At 38.3% G+C, this 20547-nt stretch overlaps 1 protein-coding gene across 16 annotated transcripts in view; it reads right to left on the bottom strand.

Moving 5' to 3' along the window:
* LOC126165466 (uncharacterized) overlaps window positions 1-20547 on the bottom strand; it is a 229270-nt gene that overhangs the window by 106016 nt on the left and 102707 nt on the right. For 13 of the 16 annotated variants that reach the window (XM_049920319.1, XM_049920321.1, XM_049920326.1 and 10 more), the window contains exons 5-6: window positions 12188-12235; window positions 6604-6753 (exon numbers count right to left, since the gene is read on the bottom strand). In XM_049920319.1, coding sequence (XP_049776276.1) covers window positions 6604-6753; window positions 12188-12235 — 198 coding nt within the window. The remainder of the gene's footprint in view (window positions 1-6603; window positions 6754-12187; window positions 12236-20547) is intronic. The other 3 variants (XM_049920320.1, XM_049920325.1, XM_049920329.1) reach the window with 1 other exon arrangement.

The raw sequence follows: 20547 nt of genomic DNA, 5'->3' as shown, positions 1-20547 counted from the left end.
GATGCCCGAGCATTGTGACTGACGATCTTGTCGCTAGTGTTGATGAAACAATTTTCTCAAAAGTGGAGCAACCATAAATTCTGCCCGGTACTGTGAAACTTTGCACAGCCTTAGAGGAGCAGTTCAAAACGAACGCTGATGAAAGCTGGCATCCAAAAATTTTGTTTTTTTGCACGACAATGCCCTACCTCACACGGCAAACCGCACTAAAGAACTCCTTAACTCATTCAAATGGGAAATTTTCCCTCATCCGCCCTACAGCCCTGATCTGGCACCAAGAGACTTCTACTTGGCTCCCACGATGGAGAACTGGCTTGCAACTAAGCGCTTTGATGACGATGTGGAACTCCAGGCGGCCATTACTCACTGGCTGAACACTCAGGCGGCAGAAATTTACGGCGAAGGTCTTTGAAAGCTTGTCCACCGCTATGATAAGTGCCTCAATGGGTTTGGTAACTATGTCGAATCGTAGTATATCAGCCGCTCTTTCAGATGTATATAATAAAATGTATTTCTTGTACTTAATTTTTTTTTAATGCCAAAATGTTCCCTACTTTCTGAAAAGCCAATGTAGAATAATAGATTCTAGTTTTGCACCTGTGAAAAGATGTTTGTACGAACAACAAAGCCTGCATAAACTGTTTTTTCTATGTAACATTTTGTTTTCTTGTGCTTAAATGTCTGTGCTGTTCACTGATCGAAATGGCAAATAACCTAACAATGCCAGGATCTTCTCGGCACAACGAAACACACCCTAATGATCAATTAATACACATATTACAATAACACAGCAATTTTGAGTATGAAGACAATGAATCAAAGGACGATAGGTGGAATTTTGAGACTGCGGAAACGTGACAAAGCTGCAGAATGTGAAGACGCAGACATTGTGGTAAGCAACTCTATCATGATGAAGAACTCCTGCTGGGAGAAGTTAATAAAGTGAGGCTTGGTTTAATTATCTACATGAACGGTGTCTCATCCGCTAACAAAACAAGAATCATTGCTCAATTTTTTAGACTACTGCTTAATGATGACATAATTTAGCATGCAGTTGATAAAATGTACAATACTGACAATAGTTTTCTGGGTGAAGATACAAATGAAACATTTCCCAAATTTAGTAATTTCCAGAAAGCAAATACACTGAAAAAATCTCATTTTCACATGTCTACTTTACTTCGAGCACATCATACCATGTATATGACTCATTGCTCAATTACACATATACTGTAATTCAGACTCACATTCATAATTAATTATTAACTGATTTCAAGATTCATACATCATGTATGTGTAGCGTTCGATTCTCACTCACTCCACTGTCCTCTGTGTATTGATAATTCCATTGTACCTTGTCTTCCACATGTGTATACTGTTCGAGCAATATTTTACAGTGTTCTTTTTAAACACATTGTACCATGTATGTGATTCACCACTCAATTACACAATATGATTCACACTATAGTACCTCATTAATTACTAACACATTTCCAGATACATAAATCAACTATGTGTAGAATTCACCCCCTCACTCACTCTTCAGAGTACAATATATGTAATGGAGGAGGAGGAGATTAGTGTTTAACGTCCCGTCGACAACGAGGTCATTAGAGACGGAGCGCAAGCTCGGGTGAGGGAAGGATGGGGAAGGAAATCGGCCGTGCCCTTTCAAAGGAACCATCCCGGCATTTGCCTGAAGCGATTTAGGGAAATCACGGAAAACCTAAATCAGGATGGCCGGAGACGGGATTGAACCGTCGTCCTCCCGAATGCGAGTCCAGTGTGCTAACCACTGCGCCACCTCGCTCGGTAATATATGTAATGATTGAAGTCAGACAGCTAAGAATAGTAATACCATGAGCAAAATAAAAAACTATGAACCTTCATTGTTATAAACAAAAAACTCTTGAGCTTCATTTTATTGACAAAGTATTGACTTTAAGCCATCATCTGATGTACTTAGAAAAACATATTAACATATCAGAATTCTCTTTTCAATGGGAAGACCCAGATTCTAGGTGTTAGGTAATTTTATATATCACCAAAATTCTTTTGAGTTTGGAACTGAAACTCATACAACAACTAATGATTGTTATTCTGAAAGGTTCTATAAAACTACATCTCTATTGGGTAGGGTAAATGACTATTAATTTTCATGGTCATGTGGTAACTAAATGATCTGCAAACTAGGACTATGCCAGCAACCAGTAATCACACACATAGACGACAGATGGCACTTCCCAACAGCGTGGCAATGTGCACTGTAGGCTATTGAGTCACTGAGCAGTAGCAAAAGGAACCTTACAGCATCCTAATTGTTATTGCCTATGCCACATGTTATTACACCTCTGAGCTGTTCCATGCAATCTGTCTAAGATGACCACTCAGACAGGGCTACAGTAATGACTTGATTAATAAAGTTTATCTGCCAGAAGTAAAATTAAAACACATGCATGAAAAACAATGTTTTAACATTACATTCATCACATGTCTGATATCTGTTTTCTAAACAACTGATCATCTCTGCAACATTATGCTTGGAAATAAAAATGTACACAAATGAAGGAAAACCTGCACTATAAAACTGCTACTGCACCAGAAATATCACTACAGCACACATTGAAGAATCTCCAGATGCTTACATCATGAGTAATATGTGAAGTACACGAATAGTATCTTCCTTATAAAGGCAGTTCAGTCCGTACAGACAAGATACAACTCGTGCCTTATCAAATAAATACATTGTTTGTAATTCACCCACAAATTGTAATTGAGTGAGTCAGAAGCAAAGGGATTCAAGTGATATTTCCCAGAAAAATGAGATAATAGTGTCTAGAACATAGTAAAGCTTCTGGACTTGATTCCATTTATGTTGCCTACCCATCATGAATTGTTCTACTCGCTTGCACATAAAGAAAGACAACCGAAACAACAACTGGCAATGATCTGCTTAAGGGACTTGAACCAGATCAGATGATCAGAAACACCTTCACGAACCAGGTTATGAACTCTTTCTCATTTTGTAGCACTATTTTAAATGATTAATCAAAAATTTGCATTATGTTGATGCAGCAATGTACTGATGTTTTATGTTGTATGTTATTTAAATAACCTTCCTATGGTATGTGAGAAGAGGGAAGTGATCCAGTTGGTACAAATACACTAGGGTGACAAAACTCACTGAATAGCAATATGCACACATACGGACGTATATATGTACACCAGGTATAAGAGGACACTGCATTGCTGGAGCTGCCATTTGTACTCAGGTGGTTCATGTGGAAAGGTTTCCAACATGACTATGGTTGCACAACAGGAACAAACAGACTTTGAACATGAAATAGTAGTACAAGATAAACACATGGGACATAGCATTTAGGTTATTATTAGAGAAATCAACATTCCAAGATCCACACTGTAAAGTGTGTCCCGAGAAGACCAACTTTCAGGCATTAGCTCTTTACCATGGGCAATGCAGATGCTGACAGCCTTCACTTAACAACCAGGTGCAGCAGTGTTTGCATAGTATTGTCACTGGAAATAGACAAGCAACACTGCATGAAATAACCAGAGAAACCAATGTGGGGTGTAGGACAAATGTACCCTTTACGATGGTGTTGTGATATTTGATGTTAATGGTCTGTGTGAGCAGATGACCAACACGAGTGCCTTTGCTAACAGCACAGTATCACCTGCAGAGCATCTCTTGGGCTCTCCTGGCTACGTGATCATCTCAGTTGCACCCAAGACAACTGGAAAACCTTGGCCTGCTCAGACGAGTCTCAATTTCAGTGTGTAAGCATGGATGGTAGAGTTTGAGTGTGGTGCAGACCCCACAAAGCTATGGACCCAAGCTGTCCACAAGGCACTGTGCTAGGAATATTTGAAGCCATTCCTGAATTTCATGTTCACAAACAACCACATCATGTCACCAGGCCACAATGGTTCACGATTAGTTAGAAGAATATTCTGGATAACTGGGAAGTGTCACATGGCTAGCGAGATTGCCAGACACTAATCCCATCAAACATTTATGAGACATAATCGAGAGATCAGTTTGCGCACATTCTGCACCAGCTACGTTTTTTTGCATTTGTAGAGGGCTATCCAGGCAGCATTCTCAATATTTCTGCAGATTTGTTGAGTCCATGCCACATTCAGTTGTTGCACTATGGTGGGGAAAAGGAGTTTGGACACAATATTAGCAGGTATCCCATGACTGTCGCCTGGGTGTATTTTCAACAATGGGATAATGAATAAAACAGTATTCTTTCTGATTTTGTTTCATTATTATGAACCACAAAAAGCATGATGTTCCTGTAGCATTCCCTAATTATTTGTTTGGCAATCTTATGATAACTCAATTGATAACAACCACCAATAAAGTACTATGGAGAAAACATATTCCACATTCTTCTTAATTCACAATATTCTGGAAGCAAAAGGATACGAGTGCATGCAGACTTTTACAAACTGTGCTAAAAACTGAACATTTACATTAACCAGTTATTCTGACTTGCAAGCAGAAAATGTTACAAAACTATTTTTAAGTCTAAAAAAAATTGAAATTTCATTTAGCAATCTAAAGACAATTTTCAAATGTTGTTAACTTTAACTTCACTTTTCTCAAAACTCCAAGAAGTGTAGTTATTTAGCATGGTAGTTAATGTTGTTTGGTAAGTTCCAAACAGCTAGCTATTATGTTGAAGATTTGCTGTTTTAGAGGATAGTGAGGGAGAACTATCTGAAGTTAGACCAAATCTCAAACTGTACTTTGGTCTATCCAGTCCATCAAGCATGCATACTCCTGGCATGGAGGCCAATAAGTTATCTTCACATTGGTCCCTATGATCTGCAAAGGAGCAAAAGCATAACCTTGGGCTAAGAGCTAATTGTACAAAATAAAACTTAACATATACTACACTGGAAACTAATTGCAAAAGAATATGACAAATTAAATTTAGAGTATTGCAATTAAAATTCACTGGTGGAATGCAAACAAAGTATTTATTTGAGAGGATCCATTTTGTATCTTGTTTGTTCCGATTGCGCTGTTTCTGTGAGGAAGCTGCCTTTAATGTACTTCACATTCACACAATGGTGTCGATGCAGGCATCCAGCAGATTCTTCTTCACATCCTGTACTGGCATTTTCAAGGTCACTGAAGTGGATTGAGTTTGAATTTAATGCCTAATTCAATCACCTAATTTACTGGCATTTTCAAGGTCACTGAAGTGGATTGAGTTTGAATTTAATGCCTAATTCAATCACCTAATTTCAAATTTTCAGATAACACAAATATTAGTAACTTCGACCTGAAATTATTTACCCTGTATTAATTTCAATTGTGATGGACATGTGATTACCCTATTTTCTGTAAAATTCGTTTTATTGGGACAGAAATTTGGTCTCTGCCACAAACAGAATTAACCTTCATTCGCAAACGAAGCTTAGGTTGATACTCCAGTTGAACTTCAGAACAACAGCTGCACGACATGAGTGACATGCAGTAAGGAGGCTGTTAGCTCCAGTTACTATTGATTTCACAAACATTAGAGCATCAAATTACTGGTCTGAAGTAGTGCATTCCATTTGTGCATGTGTTCCTCCTATTGATTACCCATGCCCGTAAATTCTGTGTCACTTCATCATCATTATTACCACAATTGCCACTGCCAATTACTTTACTATTCTTGGCCAGTAAACTGACAACAAATTGTTTGCACTAATGACCATAGTGCAACAGTTGGTTTTATTTGAAAAATAGTTCTCTTCATAATTCCTAAACTGACTGCAACATCTCATCATTAACAATTGTACAAAATGTTTATTCCTAGATTCCATTCCATCATCCAGTGTGAATACAACATTCTTCTTTGTACATATACTTACAACAACCCACAAAGTTTCAAATCAATTTATATCTCATTGGCAAGGAGATGTTTTAAGGACTGATGTCCATGCTTAGTGAGGACAAAGCTTACATCTTTCCTTCTTGCTTTTAACAGAGGAGCAGTTGCTGCATTTACAAATACAGCTTTTTGAAGCTGAAAATATCTTCGTGAAAGTAAGTTATTAATTTCTGTCTTCTGAAATGAAAAGAATAGTGGTAGATTACCAACTTAGTAACACTAGAGTTGATACGATATTTGGGAATAATTTGCTTAGGGGCTATTTCATGGACTTCTCGATGGTCATATAATTGTGTTAGCTTCAAAATTTCTTTCTAGACTCAGCTATAAATAATGATTTCAGCAAAACAAGTAAAGGGAGCTTTCTGGTATTCCTTTTTGAATCCCAAGTGTTGCATCCACTGTCATGAATACCTTCTTTTTCTGTTAATCTTCTCAGTTTATTTGACTTGTTCTGTACATAAATCCTAAATTAGAAACAATCTTAGAAAGGAATGACCTCATTCCAGGTATATTAAAGAAATTAACAGAGTTTTGCTGTCACATCTTATCTACATAAATTCAACTGAAATTTACCACACAATATGCACCTGTAATTCTTGGTGCATAAGTATCAACCTCTAAAGCTTATATTTGTCTTCAACGAAATATATGAATTCATGCATACATTTTATGTGTTAGTCATTACCTTGAGGTTTCGATAATTTGGTTGCTTCTGGGCCAGAAACACTTACTGACACTTTTTTTTTCAAACTGCAATTCACAGTGGCCAGTTCATCAACCATGCATTTTCGTGGCTTGGAGAAAGATGCTGTGTCTCCATCTTCATGTTTGCAAACTGCAAAGAGAAGTTAACTACACAATACGTAGAGCTGATCACAAGCAATATAGCATAGCAATTAACATAACAGAAAATAAAAACAAAATATAAAGAACAATCACATGGCTAATGTGAGTAAAGGAACAACTGAACTCGGATATCACTAGAAATACATAAGTGCTTGATTGCAATTACATAATGCATAGAATCGATTAGAATTTCATTCTAATTGAAATAGCTATTTCATAAGAGAATATATTCCCACTTTAGTCAAGTGCTTGGCATGGAACGTTTGTCATATGAAACGTGTAAAAATCACTCACTATATACACTCATGTCAGTGTAACCTCAATGCTTGCTGATTACCTTGACAGAATGCAGTTGAAAAATGTACAGAAAGTCACAGCTTTGTGTTATTTTTACCCTTACTGCTCAATTGATTGCTTTTTACATGGCAATTGTGAAGTAACAGAGAATTGTTACGTACGAGTTGTAAAACAAACACAAATAACGTGCATCTCATATCACCTGAAACAAAATCGTATTCACTATGTTTGGACACTTTATCTCAAGTTGAAGAACTCTGGAAGTAAGAAACAGGGGATAATGTGCCATTAACAGAAACACCATTGAAAGGCATAATAGTTTTCTAAAACACAAAAGAGAGTGAATTCTGACTCTATAAAAAGCGTTCAAAATACAGGTTATGCATACAACCATTTGAATGTAATAAAATCGAGCAAATTTGCAGATAAATGATAAAGAGAGTGATTTTTTTTTTAAAATGACGTACAAGAAAACCATGCCAAGATATCTTCTGGTTTTACATGAAATACTTGAGAAATTAGATGTGTAACACAAAGATATAATCAGTGTTTAATGGGCAACTACAACACATAGGACAATGATGAGGATAGCAGCAGACTGTGTTCTTTTCAAAGGAGGCATGCTGAAATTAGTTTCAACTGATTTAGAGAAGCCACTGATAACTGATCCGAATATAGAAATGTTCACAAAACTATTTCTATTATTACATACAATTTATTCAATAACCCAAAGTCACGGACATAGAAAATATGCAAAAAGGAAGTCATTAAACATAAGATGCACTTTGGAAAATGGAGCTAGCATCGAACAGAATACGAACCCAAAAATAATAGTTTGGCAAGGATACCCAAGCACACAGATAAAACAATTGCAACATGATAATTTGCACCCATTTCATTTTGTAAACCATAGGTAACCAGCACACTTTTAGTAACTATGCAGCAGAAGGATTAACGTGATGAAACATGTTCATGCTATTGTTTTTAACATGGTATATATTGTACAGAAACTCATACAGTTATCATGTGGCAAGGAAACAAACAACCTAAAATTCACTACATCAGCTACAATGACGTGCCCCATCCGCACTTACTGCCATTCTTTAACAGTTATACATTTCCATACAGGTTGTGGTTCATTACGAGTTACCTGTGATACAGGATGGGAGAACTTCAGGAAAGAAACAACTATTAGCTGAAGTAAGGACGATCAACATTGCAGTGAAATCTTCAAGCTCTCGGAATACTGTGTTATATAATACAAACATATACAATCAGTACCTATGTGTCATTAGGATAAAGTGTCTGACTACAAATCGGAATGTTCAGGGATTGATTCTAGTTGATTTTTTCAGTTGATTGTTGCTCAATTAACCTGTGGCAATGATTTATGTATGTGAAAAATGCCAAGCTCTAGCATCGTTCACAGCCCACAATGAATAGTACGTTCCCCAATAACTGGCTGGAGAAGTTAATTTAAGGGTCATTGGCAGGAAAATGGATATACTATCCAGCTAGTCTGTTCCTGGTAGAGAATTCTGATGTTCAAACTAACCTTCAGTTTGAAGACATTTGTTATTATTCCAATCAATTTATAACTAAAATTGAGTGATGTAGTGTAGTGAACCAAAGTTATATCATCATGAAGTATAGTTAGGTATCTGCAAGTCACTACTGAGTCTCAAAGTATGGGAAATCATGAGAGAAATTTACTTCAGGGAAATCATGAGGGAAATTTACTTCAATGAGCACTGTGATACTTCACATCCTTTGTTGGTTTTAGAGCTGTAGTACAATGATATTCTTCGACAAACAGAATATTAGATGGTTCTGTTATACAGGTTGTATATTTCCACATGTAATTCAAACTATATTCAATATACTCCTCCATTTGGTTTAAAGACTCCACCGAGTGTTTTATTAGTAGATAATGACACCAACTGAACGTGCCATGAATAAAATATTTTCACTCTAACTCCAATTAATGAACATTGTAAACATGGTGTAATATTAGTAAGAGACTGTAGTGGGTGTGTATCCCCCTTTCCAGAATATTGATCTAGCAAAGGAAATAATAGGTGTTAAGCTATAAGTCTCTATGGTATTCACCACTCACAGTTCCACAGCTAATTGTCAAACATATACCTTATTGGTGATGATTTTGGATTCTTGTGTGTTTATTGTGTATTGTGGTTATAGTAGCACTACTGCAGTGGGACAGAAGTGACTCCATCTCCTGTGGATGTGCAGGTTGTGTGTGAAAGGCAGGAAAACACAAAACAAGAGGTGAAGTTTTATGATCTTCAGGGAAAGACTGGAGTAGTGAAAACTGAATTTGAGGATTTGAGAGGGGGAAAATGAAATTGTGATGAGGGAAAGGAAACAGGAAGTTGGCAGAGAGTGAGTAGTTTGAATAACTTGGTTCCCATTGAGCTCAAGAACAGATAGAACCTGTTACCTGTTTATAGCAATCTCACGTACAGATGAGGGCTTTGTGAGGAACTGTGGCAGTACTATCAACCCTGGATGAACAAAGTTATCGGGCAAATTGACCAAGAACTGATTGGGTTGCTGCTGGCTTCAGTGGGGCTCACATGTGAGCTATGCCACTTGCTGCTATTGTGAGCGTGGATACATAAGATATGGCCCACACTTTAATAGGAGGGGGAAGTTATATCAGCAGAACTGGCAGCTGAAACAATGGTGGGATGATACAACTCCTATGACTACATGTGTGAGAGGTAAGCCTTATTACAGCTATATCTCATTCAAACAGGCTGCTTTAAAAGAGGTTTAGATAAATAAGTGTTTCAGATAAAAGAATGAGATTATTGTGATGCATCAGAATGTAAATAAAGTAAATGAACCTCTTATGTCTTTACATGACCCAGGACAGGCTGTTCCAGATCAAGTGTCTGCCTGCAAGGGAGCTGGATGTCTGCAGGCAGCATTGCACAGGGCTGGCCAACCATCTGTTACACAGGCAGTCGGTCAGCTGGGCCACAGCTTACACAATCACACTGTTGTGACCTTCTGGTGGGAGCAAGGATGGACAAGTCGCTCACGCATGCATAGATCATGTGCTACAGGACAATTGATTTTATTATTTTAAGCAATAATTTTTAACTCTGTGTGCCCACACTTCAACATCACCATTAAGCATGTGACCGCATGCATCATATGGAGTAATATTCAACAGAGGGCTTTAAACTTGACAGAGGGCAGTCTTACAGTGGTAATACATCCACATGCACCACTGTGTCAATATTCATCAGCAATCTCGAGTGTAAAATTCACCGTAGATGGGTGCCTGGTTGTCAGATGAAATATCATTATAAGCTGTCAACATCATCTGGCTGCAATCCTGAAACCTCATGAAATACCAAGTTCTGCTGTTAATGTACCCAGCAGAATTACATTTAGAGGAGAGCCATACACCAACAGAAAACATATCAACACTTCATCAATGTTATGAATGTTTATCCAACAGTGAATGGTCTCTATGATCATGATGCACAAGTAGTCACACTAAATAACTTACCTGGTCATGAGAAAATGGTGTAATGGGAAACAATTAAGAGTAATTAATGAACAGACAGCACAATGTTTCAAGCCAGTGGAAAGCTGAATGGGAGGATGTGTATAATATTATAGATGCCAATTCTAATTTCATGTATTTAAGATGGGTTTCTACCACTTGTTAACAACTTAAGATGGGTTTCTACCACTTGTTAATAACTGTTTTTCCAAGAAAACAATAAAATATGACACTAATAAGACATCAAAAAGTACTGGATTTCAAAAGGAATCAAAATATCCATGCACAAGTAAAAGGGAATTGTTTGTAATGGTTAAGAAAAACAGAGAAGCAGGACTGATTTAACTTTACAAGAAATACTGTGCTTATGGAAAGTGATTAACAAAAACAGAAAATCTCTGTGTGATGTATGAAATTAATACCTACGATACAAAATTAAAGCTATACATCAACAGTAAAAAGAGAAACTGGGCAAGTGAGGACTTCATTGTTAAAGAAAACAGACAAATAATAAATGATAGTATTCAGGTGGCCAATGTAATACATAATCACTCAGAGTAAGGAGATCAGGAGATTGGCATAGACTATTCAAGGGACACAGAGATAAAATACAAGCAAGAAACAAAGTCACACAGATGAAAGCAAATAACATTTTTTCCTTGCTCTGCCAAAGAAATTAAGAATGTAATTAATTCCTTACAAAGCAAAAATTATCATGGAGATGATAACAATTCGTGTGACTTTGACTAAATCACTCAAGCTCTTGATAGCTATCTCCATCATCATCATCAGGAGTAAAAAACCACTGACTGCCAGGGTTCCACTTACATAGATGTGATAACCATGTCTGGAAATGCCAAGAGAAGGCCAAAGTTATGCTTGTGTGGCATGGTGAATTGGGCACATCATAGCATCTCCAGCTAGCTGTGGAACCAGTGACGTCAGGTGGTGTGAAGGGCTGGCGCCCCATCTGAACTTTCACCACTTTATAAGTGTCAAGCATTTCCGATTTCACTATTAGAAGATTGGCCCCATGCCCTAACTGTTGTGGTTTATCCTAATCTTGGCTGGTTCCTTTATAATGCTATCCCAATATGGTGATGCATGAGCCAAGACTCTTTCTTTTCAAATTGTATCTAGTGTCCATTTTCCAGGCAATGTTCAGCTATGGCTGACTTCTCTAATTCCCTTTGTTTAATATGCTGTGAGTGCTCAGCAACATTGCGAATAGTCTGACCTATGTACATGCTATCGCGTTCATAGGGGACATCATACGTGCCAGGAACTCGAAAACGTATGTTGTCTTTAAAGACACGTAACATATCTCTTATCTTGGAGATGGACCGGAGCACTGGTCTCAGTCCATGTCTCTGCAGCACGTGCATTTTCCTAGTCTTTGCCCCACAGTATGGAAGGAATGCAGCCAGCCTGGCCTTTTCTAAAATCTTATTCTCCACATATATGCAATGTATTCAGTCACAATACAGTACATCACTTTCACAATGGATACTTCCAGACATACTGAACAATATAATTGTCAGAATGCTTTACAAGAAAGGTAGGAAAACTGGTATTAAAGATTACCAACCTGTCTCACTCGTTACCCTCCTCCTCTTCCTCCTCCTCTTAGAAGGTTCTGAAAAAAAACATCATGTATGCTCAAAACATAACACACCTCTCTCAAAATACAATGCTTAGTTAGCCTCAATTTGGATTTTAAAACAGTTCCTACAAAGAACATTCTGTTGTTCAATTCATGAATCAGATTAGACAAAATTTAAATGACAAAATATTGAAAACTAGTATTCTCTGTGACATGTTCATTCATTTGTATATGAAGTTTAGTAAATCCCATTATGAATGGATGTGGAGCAAGTCAAACTGTACATTAATAAGCAGATACTTCAGTAAAACATACTAACAACAAATAATAATTAGTACTAATCTACTCAAACTAATAATTATGGTAATTAAATAATGGAAAATCCAGGATGGAATGTGACAACATTACGAAAAGGATAGTTGCTACAACAACAAATAACAACAGTTGCTACTCACCATATAGCGGAGATGCTGAGTTGCAGACAGGAACAACAAAAAGACTGTCAGAAAGTAAGCTTTTGGCCAACAAGGACTTCATCAGAAACAGGCAACATACACACACACACTCACATAAATGCAACCCCATGCACACACACACACACACACATGACCAGTCTCTGGCTGCTGAAGCCAGACTGGCCCACAGCAATGGTAATTACTTCTAGACTATTCCACATACGTATATCAGGAGGAAAAAAGCTGCTCTGAAAAAACTGCTGCTCTTCCTCCAGTATTACTCAGCTGCTGTTTTCACCCAACACTTGAAACAAAGGACCTATAAAACTTTACAAAGACTATCAGCTACCCATACACTGACAAAGTTAGGATCTATATAAGTTTTCCAAAAACTGCCTTCAGCAGCTAGTTTGGGATCCCACACGCAATGGAAATACTTCAGACCGGGTAGCTACAACTGGCCTGACCTTATCGGAGGCATAAGTAAAGAGACAGGGATAAGTGATCATGATATCATAGCAACGATGGTCACCAAAGTTAACAAATCAATCAAGAAGGCTAGGATAGTATTTTTGCAAGAAAGAGCAGATAAGCAGTTGCTAGCATCTCACTAATGAATGGGCATAATTCAGTTCAGCTATAGTGGAAGTAAAGGAAGTATGTACAAAGCTTAAAAATGTGCAAGTCACACTCTGGGGTAGTATGTGCTAACTAAGTGGATTAAGGATGGAAAAGAAACACCAAGGTTTAAAATGAAATTTGGAAAATGCTGAGGAAGCAAAGGCTGTTGCACTCTCAGTTCAAAAGATCACAAGCAAATGACAACAGGCTAAAGATGAGATCCATGTATCTGTAAAAATATCAATGCGTAAAGCGTACAGTAACCAGCACCATCATACAGGGAGTGGCAAAAAGATCTGATGTTTTCGAAGTACAAATAACCCAAATATTAAGAGTGACAAAAAAGATTGAAGATGACGTCCTTCAAATCGTGCACTTCTGTGATGAAGCACTCTTCCAGTCTCACACCAATACTGTCGAACACCTTCCCTAACATTGCAGGAGACAGGTTAGAGATTTCTTGAGTTATGGCCACCTTAAGTTCGCTCAATGTGCGGAACTTTTTGTGCAGACTATTGATTTCAAGAAGCCCCACAAGAAAAAATCACAAATGCTTAGATCAGGGTAGCATGCTGGCCATGCAATATCCCCGAAATGTATGATTACTTGGCCACGGAACTTGCTTTTCAAAAAGTCCATCACCTCATCGGCTGTATGGGCAGTTGCCCCATTCTACTGGAACCACATTCTATTGTGCACTAAGCATTTTCTCTGAAGTTCAGGGATCAAGAAGTTTTGTAACATCAACAGATAATGTTGCGAATTGGCCGTAACAATTTCACCACCCTCTTCAAAGAAGTATGCTCCAGTGACACAAGTTTTTGTTACACCACACCACACAGTGACCTTAGGAATATGCAGAGGAAATTCACGCAGTTCTTCAGGATTTGTAGCTGATCAATAACAAAAGTTCTGTTTATTTACATAACCATCCAGATGAAAATGCACCTCGCTCATCACGAAAATTTTTTCGTTTGTCATCAAATCAAACATTTGCTCTGAAAATGCTTTTCACTTTGCATAGTCATTGGGCTTTAGTTGCTAAACAATAGCCATTCTGTATGGATGGAAATGCAGATCGAACCGCAAAATTACTAAGTGGTCAGACGTTGGCAAAGCAGCAGCTTGTTTATGGGTTGGCCGCCGAGGACTGGCTTCCACAGCTTCTCGTACTCTTTCGATATCTCCGGTGTCCGAGCTGACCTTGGATGGCCTGTTGACTGCCTTTTCAACACTGAACTGGTAGCTCTAAAGTTACTCACCCACAGCATAATCATGCTGCATGTCAGAACTTTTCCTCGTGGACCTAAATTAAAATGCCTATGGGAATACTGCTGCACAGCAACACAGGAATCGCCACTTTTAAAAAATGCCTCAACAACAAACGTGTGATGCTCAACCGACCACTGCTCCATGGCTACTAAAAAAGTCCATGTGTAGGCTCTGAAATCCACCTATTCCCATTACCCCTCACCACCTACTCGCTCAACCGCACGGTGGCGAAAACCGTCAGATCATTTTGTCCCTCCCTGCATCTTAGCAAAGGATCTAGCCAACAACCCGAGAAAATTCTGGTCCTACATAAAAAACCACTAAGTGGGTCGAAGGCCTCTATCTAGCCACTCACTGACCAATCTGGTGCGGCAAATGAAGATAGCAAAACGAAAGCTTAAGTTTTAAATTTTGCATTTAAGAAATCATTCACGCGGGAGGAACATACAAGCATACCATCACTTGAATGGTCCACAGACTCCTGTATGGAACACGTAGTAATAGGCCACCCTGGTGTACAGAAGCAGCTAAAAGAGTTGAAAACAAATAAGTTGTCAGGTCTATATGATATCCCAATTCAGCTTTACAAAGAGTACTCCACAGCAATGGCCCTTACTTAGCTTCCATTTATCATGAATCTCTTGACCAGTGCAGACTCGAAATCGATTGCAAAGAAGCACAGGTGACTCCTGTATATAAGAAGGGTAACGGATCATACCCAGAAAATTACAGACCAATATACTTAACCTCGGTTTGCTGAATAATTCTTGAACATATTCTCTGTTCAAACATAATAAAGCTCCTAGAGAAAGAAAAGCTTCTGTCCACAAATCAACACAGTTTTAGAAAGCATCACTTATACAAAACTCAGCTTGCCCTAAAGCTCAGACGATATCTTGCAAACTACAGATAAAGGGCAACAGGCAGATTCTATATTCCTAGATTTTCAGAAAGCATTTGACACAGTGCCCCTGCAGGCTCTTAATGAAGGCTTCTTAAGTAATGGGATCCAGTATGTTGTTGTCAATGGCAATGTCATTAGAGACAATGGGGTTGTCAAGAGTGCCCGAGGGAAGCGTGATAGGGCCAATATTGTTTTCAATATACATAAGTGATCTATTGGACAGAATAAGCAGAATTTTGCAACTGTTTGCTGATGATGCTGTGGTGTACACGAAGGTGATGTCATTGAGTGACTGTAGGAGGATACAGGATGACTTATGACAAAATTCCTAGTAGGTGCTAGTCTAAATGCTGTCTAAATGCAGAAAAAAGTAAGTTAACACAATTGAGTAGGAAAAGCAAACCTGTAATGTTCAAATTCAGCATTAGCAGCTCACTGCTTGACACAATCATGACTGCAGAATATCTAGGCATAATTTTGAAAAGCAATATGAAATGGAATGAGCGTGTAAGGATTTAGTGGGAAAGGTGAATTGTTGACTTAGATTTATAGGGAGAATTTTAGGAAAATGTGGTTCATCTGTAAAGGAGAGAGCATACAGAACACTAGTGCGACCCATTGTTGAGTACTGCTCGAGTATTTAGGATTCCCACCAGATGGAATTAAAGGAAGACAGTGAGCAGTTCAGAGGTGTGTTGCTAGATTTGTTACCGGTAAGTCTGATAGATGAGCAAGTGTTACGGAGATGATTCTGGAACCAAAATGGGAATCCCCGGATGGAAAGCAACATTCTTTTCAAGGAATGCTATTTAGAAAATTTAGAGAACTGGCATTTGAAGCTGACTGCAGAACAATCCTACAGCTGCTAATGATATTTCACGTTAGGACTGTGAACATAAGATTAGAGATGTTTGCGCTTGTACAGAAGCATACAGATGGTTGTTTTTCCCTCACTCTACTTGCGAGTGGAACAGGAAGGGAAATGACCAGCAGTGGTAAAACGTATCCTCCACCATGCACTGTACGGTGGCTTGCTGAGTATGTATGTATGTATGTATGTATGTAAATGCAGATGTTGATGCAGATGCATAGCATAACAGTATATTATTTCTATTTCTAGTATTCTTGTTGTGAATTGCTGAGTTCATCCTAATTTTACTCTTTTCATTAACAACCAATAACATTAGGAAGTGAATTTGTTGGTATTGAAGTGTAAGAATCTCCAAATTCCTGATGAGCATTCCACAAGATTTTTTGGTTATCAACATTACACAATATCCTTATTGCTCAATTCTGTAGCTAGAAAGCCCCAGAAGGTCATGTCATGGAACAAAATTGAGCACTATAGCAATCCTGTTTGCAGGTCAACGCACTGAGAGATATTCTTAGTGCAAAGAAAGCAGAACTGAGCTTTTCGCTAGTTTATTTATATACTGGTGTCACCTCAGTTTATTATCCACCCAACGCCGAGGAATATCACATGTGGAGCCTTATGAAATTTATGATGATTGTTTTCTGCTTCTGATACCTGTAAGTCATTTTATTGTATAATATGAGGTTTTCTTTAACAAATAAAGATTAAGCAGTTGGCTGTGAAGCAGCTGGAAGCATGTTCCATTATTCTCCTAGCTATGTCTGGTATGGCAGTGATTTGGCCCTTTATCAATATACATGTACTATAAGCAGATGTTATACTGGTCCAGTCACATTAATGTGAGCACCTGTCGAAAGCCTTAATAACCACCTTTTGCAATGAGGGTGTGCAGGAAGAGCATCTGTGATATTCTGGAAGGTACCGGCAGGGATGTAGAGCTGTGCCAACTCCAGTGCCTGGCCAGTTGTGCTAGAATTCCCTGATGAGGACCCACAGCACGAACAACCCAATCACGCTGGTCCAACGGATTCTCAACTGGGTTTACATCCAGTGGGTTTGATGGCCAGAGGAGTATGTTAAACACATACTGGTACTCTTTGAGCCACACAATCTGTCTAACATGTTGCTTTTGTCCTGCTGGTAGACACCATCAAGGTGAGGAAAAACAAACTGCATCTAGGGGTGGACATTGTCCCAAAGGATAGATGCACACTTGTGTTGATCCACTGTGCCTTTCAGAGTGACAAGATCACCCAGGAAATGCCATGAAAACGTTTCCCAGGCCACAGCACTCCCCCTCCAGACTTGACCCTTCCAACAATTGTTGCTGGGCAATACATGCCAACAGCCATCTGTCCAACTCAGCATAAAACACGATTCCTCCAAAAAGGCCACCTGTCGTCCCTCTGTGGACATTAAGTTGCCCTATTGGCATGTAAATTCGAGCTTTCATCGCAGATGAATAGCAGTCATCCTGGATCCATGAACCAGGTGCCTGCTGTGCAGCACCATTTGCTGAACAGTCATTGAGGAGACATTGTTGGTAAGCCCTTGGTTCATCTGGACAGTCAGTAGCTCAACTGTTTCATGTCCATTCACCTGTACACATTTCTTAAGCCAGTGTTCACCCCTGGTGGCCTACAGTTGCCTTGTTGCCAGTTTCGGATTGTGCAATTTCGATATGCACGGTACACTCTAACCACAGCAGCACATGAACAGTTTAGAAAAATAGGAATTTCAGAAATGCTTCCACCCTTGGCCTGAAAGCCAATGATCATGCCCTTTTGGATGTCAGATAAATCGCTCTCTTTCCACAACAATGACTGCATTGTTTTTCGCATCTCTCAACATGCATTATATACCCTCCACTGCTAGTGCAGTCACCTGCCGTCTGTGACTGGTTATTGCATGTTGGCATCAAATATAGGCAGTGGTCACATTAATATGACTTGATGGTGTGGCTTCCCTGAAGAGTCCTCTAATGACCCAGGTAAACTGTTTATGAGGACCAAGAACAGAAGTGGACCAAACATCAAACCTTGTAGTACATCATAATGTTTCCCCACTCAGATTCTAACCTTATTCCTGTCATATTTTCTAATGTGATCCTTTGTTTTCTACTGTTACAATATAATTCCATTTATGCAAGGGGAAGACTTTTTATGCCCTATCATTTTAGGTACAACAGCAGAATTTATTGAGCTACACATTTCTGAGCCTTAGGAAGATCACAGAAATTGCCAACCAGGTCATTTTTATTGTTTAGTTCTGTTAGAAATGAGTTTGTGAGATAACATATGTCCTTTTCATACATAAACCTTTACAGAAACTAAACTGAACTGTTAACAGGCTATTATAAGAAAGAAGGCTCAGTATTCTGTTAAACATTGCTTCTCAAAATGTTTGAGGACACAGGAAGGAGGGAGATCAATCTATAATTGGAACTCAGTTTCTTGTTGCCATTTCTTTATAACAGTGTATACTTCAGTATTTAAGGAAATTAAACTTGACTCGTTGACTGATTATCAAGGTACCTCAAAGGTTGCGCTACCAAGTCAACACAAGATTTTAATATACTTTAGCTGAGTTGGTTCTGACCTAATGATTTTCATTGTCCTCTAACATATGACTTGGCAAAACTAGTCTACGAAGTTTATTGGATCTGCTTTTGGGAGACCATTTTCTTTTTTTGTTCCTCTATTTTCAGTATTTGGCTGTGCAGTTTGAAAGCTCAAATATTATGGTATCAGAGATCTCGCTTGTAACTGGTTTTCATCCTATCCAACTGAATGGCTGCAGAGTGTCACATTAAGAAACCCAGCAAGTTTAAACAACAGAACAGTATCTTCATAATGGTGAATGCAGTATTCACTACAGGTTGACCGCAATGAGCAATATCGGGCCTGCCGTTGTTCTTATTAAATATAAATGACCTGTCATCATGTACTCAATAAACAGAAATACTTCTCTCTGCTGATAGTGCAAGTATTATGATAGAGCCTGATGGAGAAACTTCAACATCTGCAAATATAAATAAAATTTTCTCAAAAATTAATAACTAGTTAACTGCGTATGGAATGTCACTAAACTTTGATGAAACACAATACATTCAATTCTGTACTGCATGAGGCCTGAGCATGTCATTAGAAATAATACATGAGAATAAATCAAAAAATGAAACACAATAATATAAATTCTTAGGTGTTTGCATTGATTTGAACCTGAAATGAAAGTGAAATGTTATAAATGTTCTTAAACATCTAACATCTGTAACTTTTGCTTTGTGGTTAATATCAGATTTTGGCAATGAAAATATCTAAAAGTTGACTTACTTTTCCTATTTTCATTCATTAATGTCTCATGTTATCATTTTCTGGGTAACTCATTACTGAATATAAAGCGTCTGTTGCACAGAAGAGTGTAATGTGGATAAAATGTGGTATTTACTCTACAGCCTCTTCTAGAGATCTCTTTAAATCTGTTGGGCATAGGGACAACACATTATTTCAGTGTCTATGTTGTTAAGAAGTATGATGCACTGTCCCTTCGGACATGCAGGTATGTCTGAAGGAACAGGTACTGAGGCAACTACAGCCATTGGGAATACATGAAATGTATTCACAGCTGCGAATATGAACAATCATCAGCTGTACAATGGACTGACAATAATGAAAATTTGTGCTGGACTCAAACCCGGATTTCACGCTTTACACAAGTGGTCATCCTAAAACCTTTGGCTATCTGTGCACGAACCATAGCCAGACGCAAAATTCCTTATGTCGTCATTCATGTGTCAAACCTGTACTCGTACACATTATGTAATTCTAGTATTGGGGGAGGTGGACGACACATTTTCATCGAAAGTTGCTGCCTGATATCGGTGGATAAATATACTATTGCACTGCCTGTATTGTTAAGAAGTATGATGTAATATTCTATTAATATTATATAACACAGTAGTACTAGTTTATATGCCAACTAGCACCACAGACAGTGATGAGACAGAAACAATGTGTGATGAGATAAAGGAAATTATTCAGATAGTTAAGGGAGACAAAAATTTGTGATGAGTGATGAGAATTTCATAGTAGGAAAAGGAAGAAAATAAAAATAGTAGGAGAAAGGAAAGGAGAAAAGCATGAATGAGAAAGCCACCTGATACAATTCTGCACAGAGCATAACTCAACCACTGCTAACGCTTGGTTCAAAAATCACAAAA

This window comes from Schistocerca cancellata, chromosome 1, assembly GCF_023864275.1.
Source record: "Schistocerca cancellata isolate TAMUIC-IGC-003103 chromosome 1, iqSchCanc2.1, whole genome shotgun sequence".
Lineage (NCBI taxonomy): Eukaryota > Metazoa > Arthropoda > Insecta > Orthoptera > Acrididae > Schistocerca > Schistocerca cancellata.
This window is presented reverse-complemented; position numbering and strand designations above follow the sequence as displayed.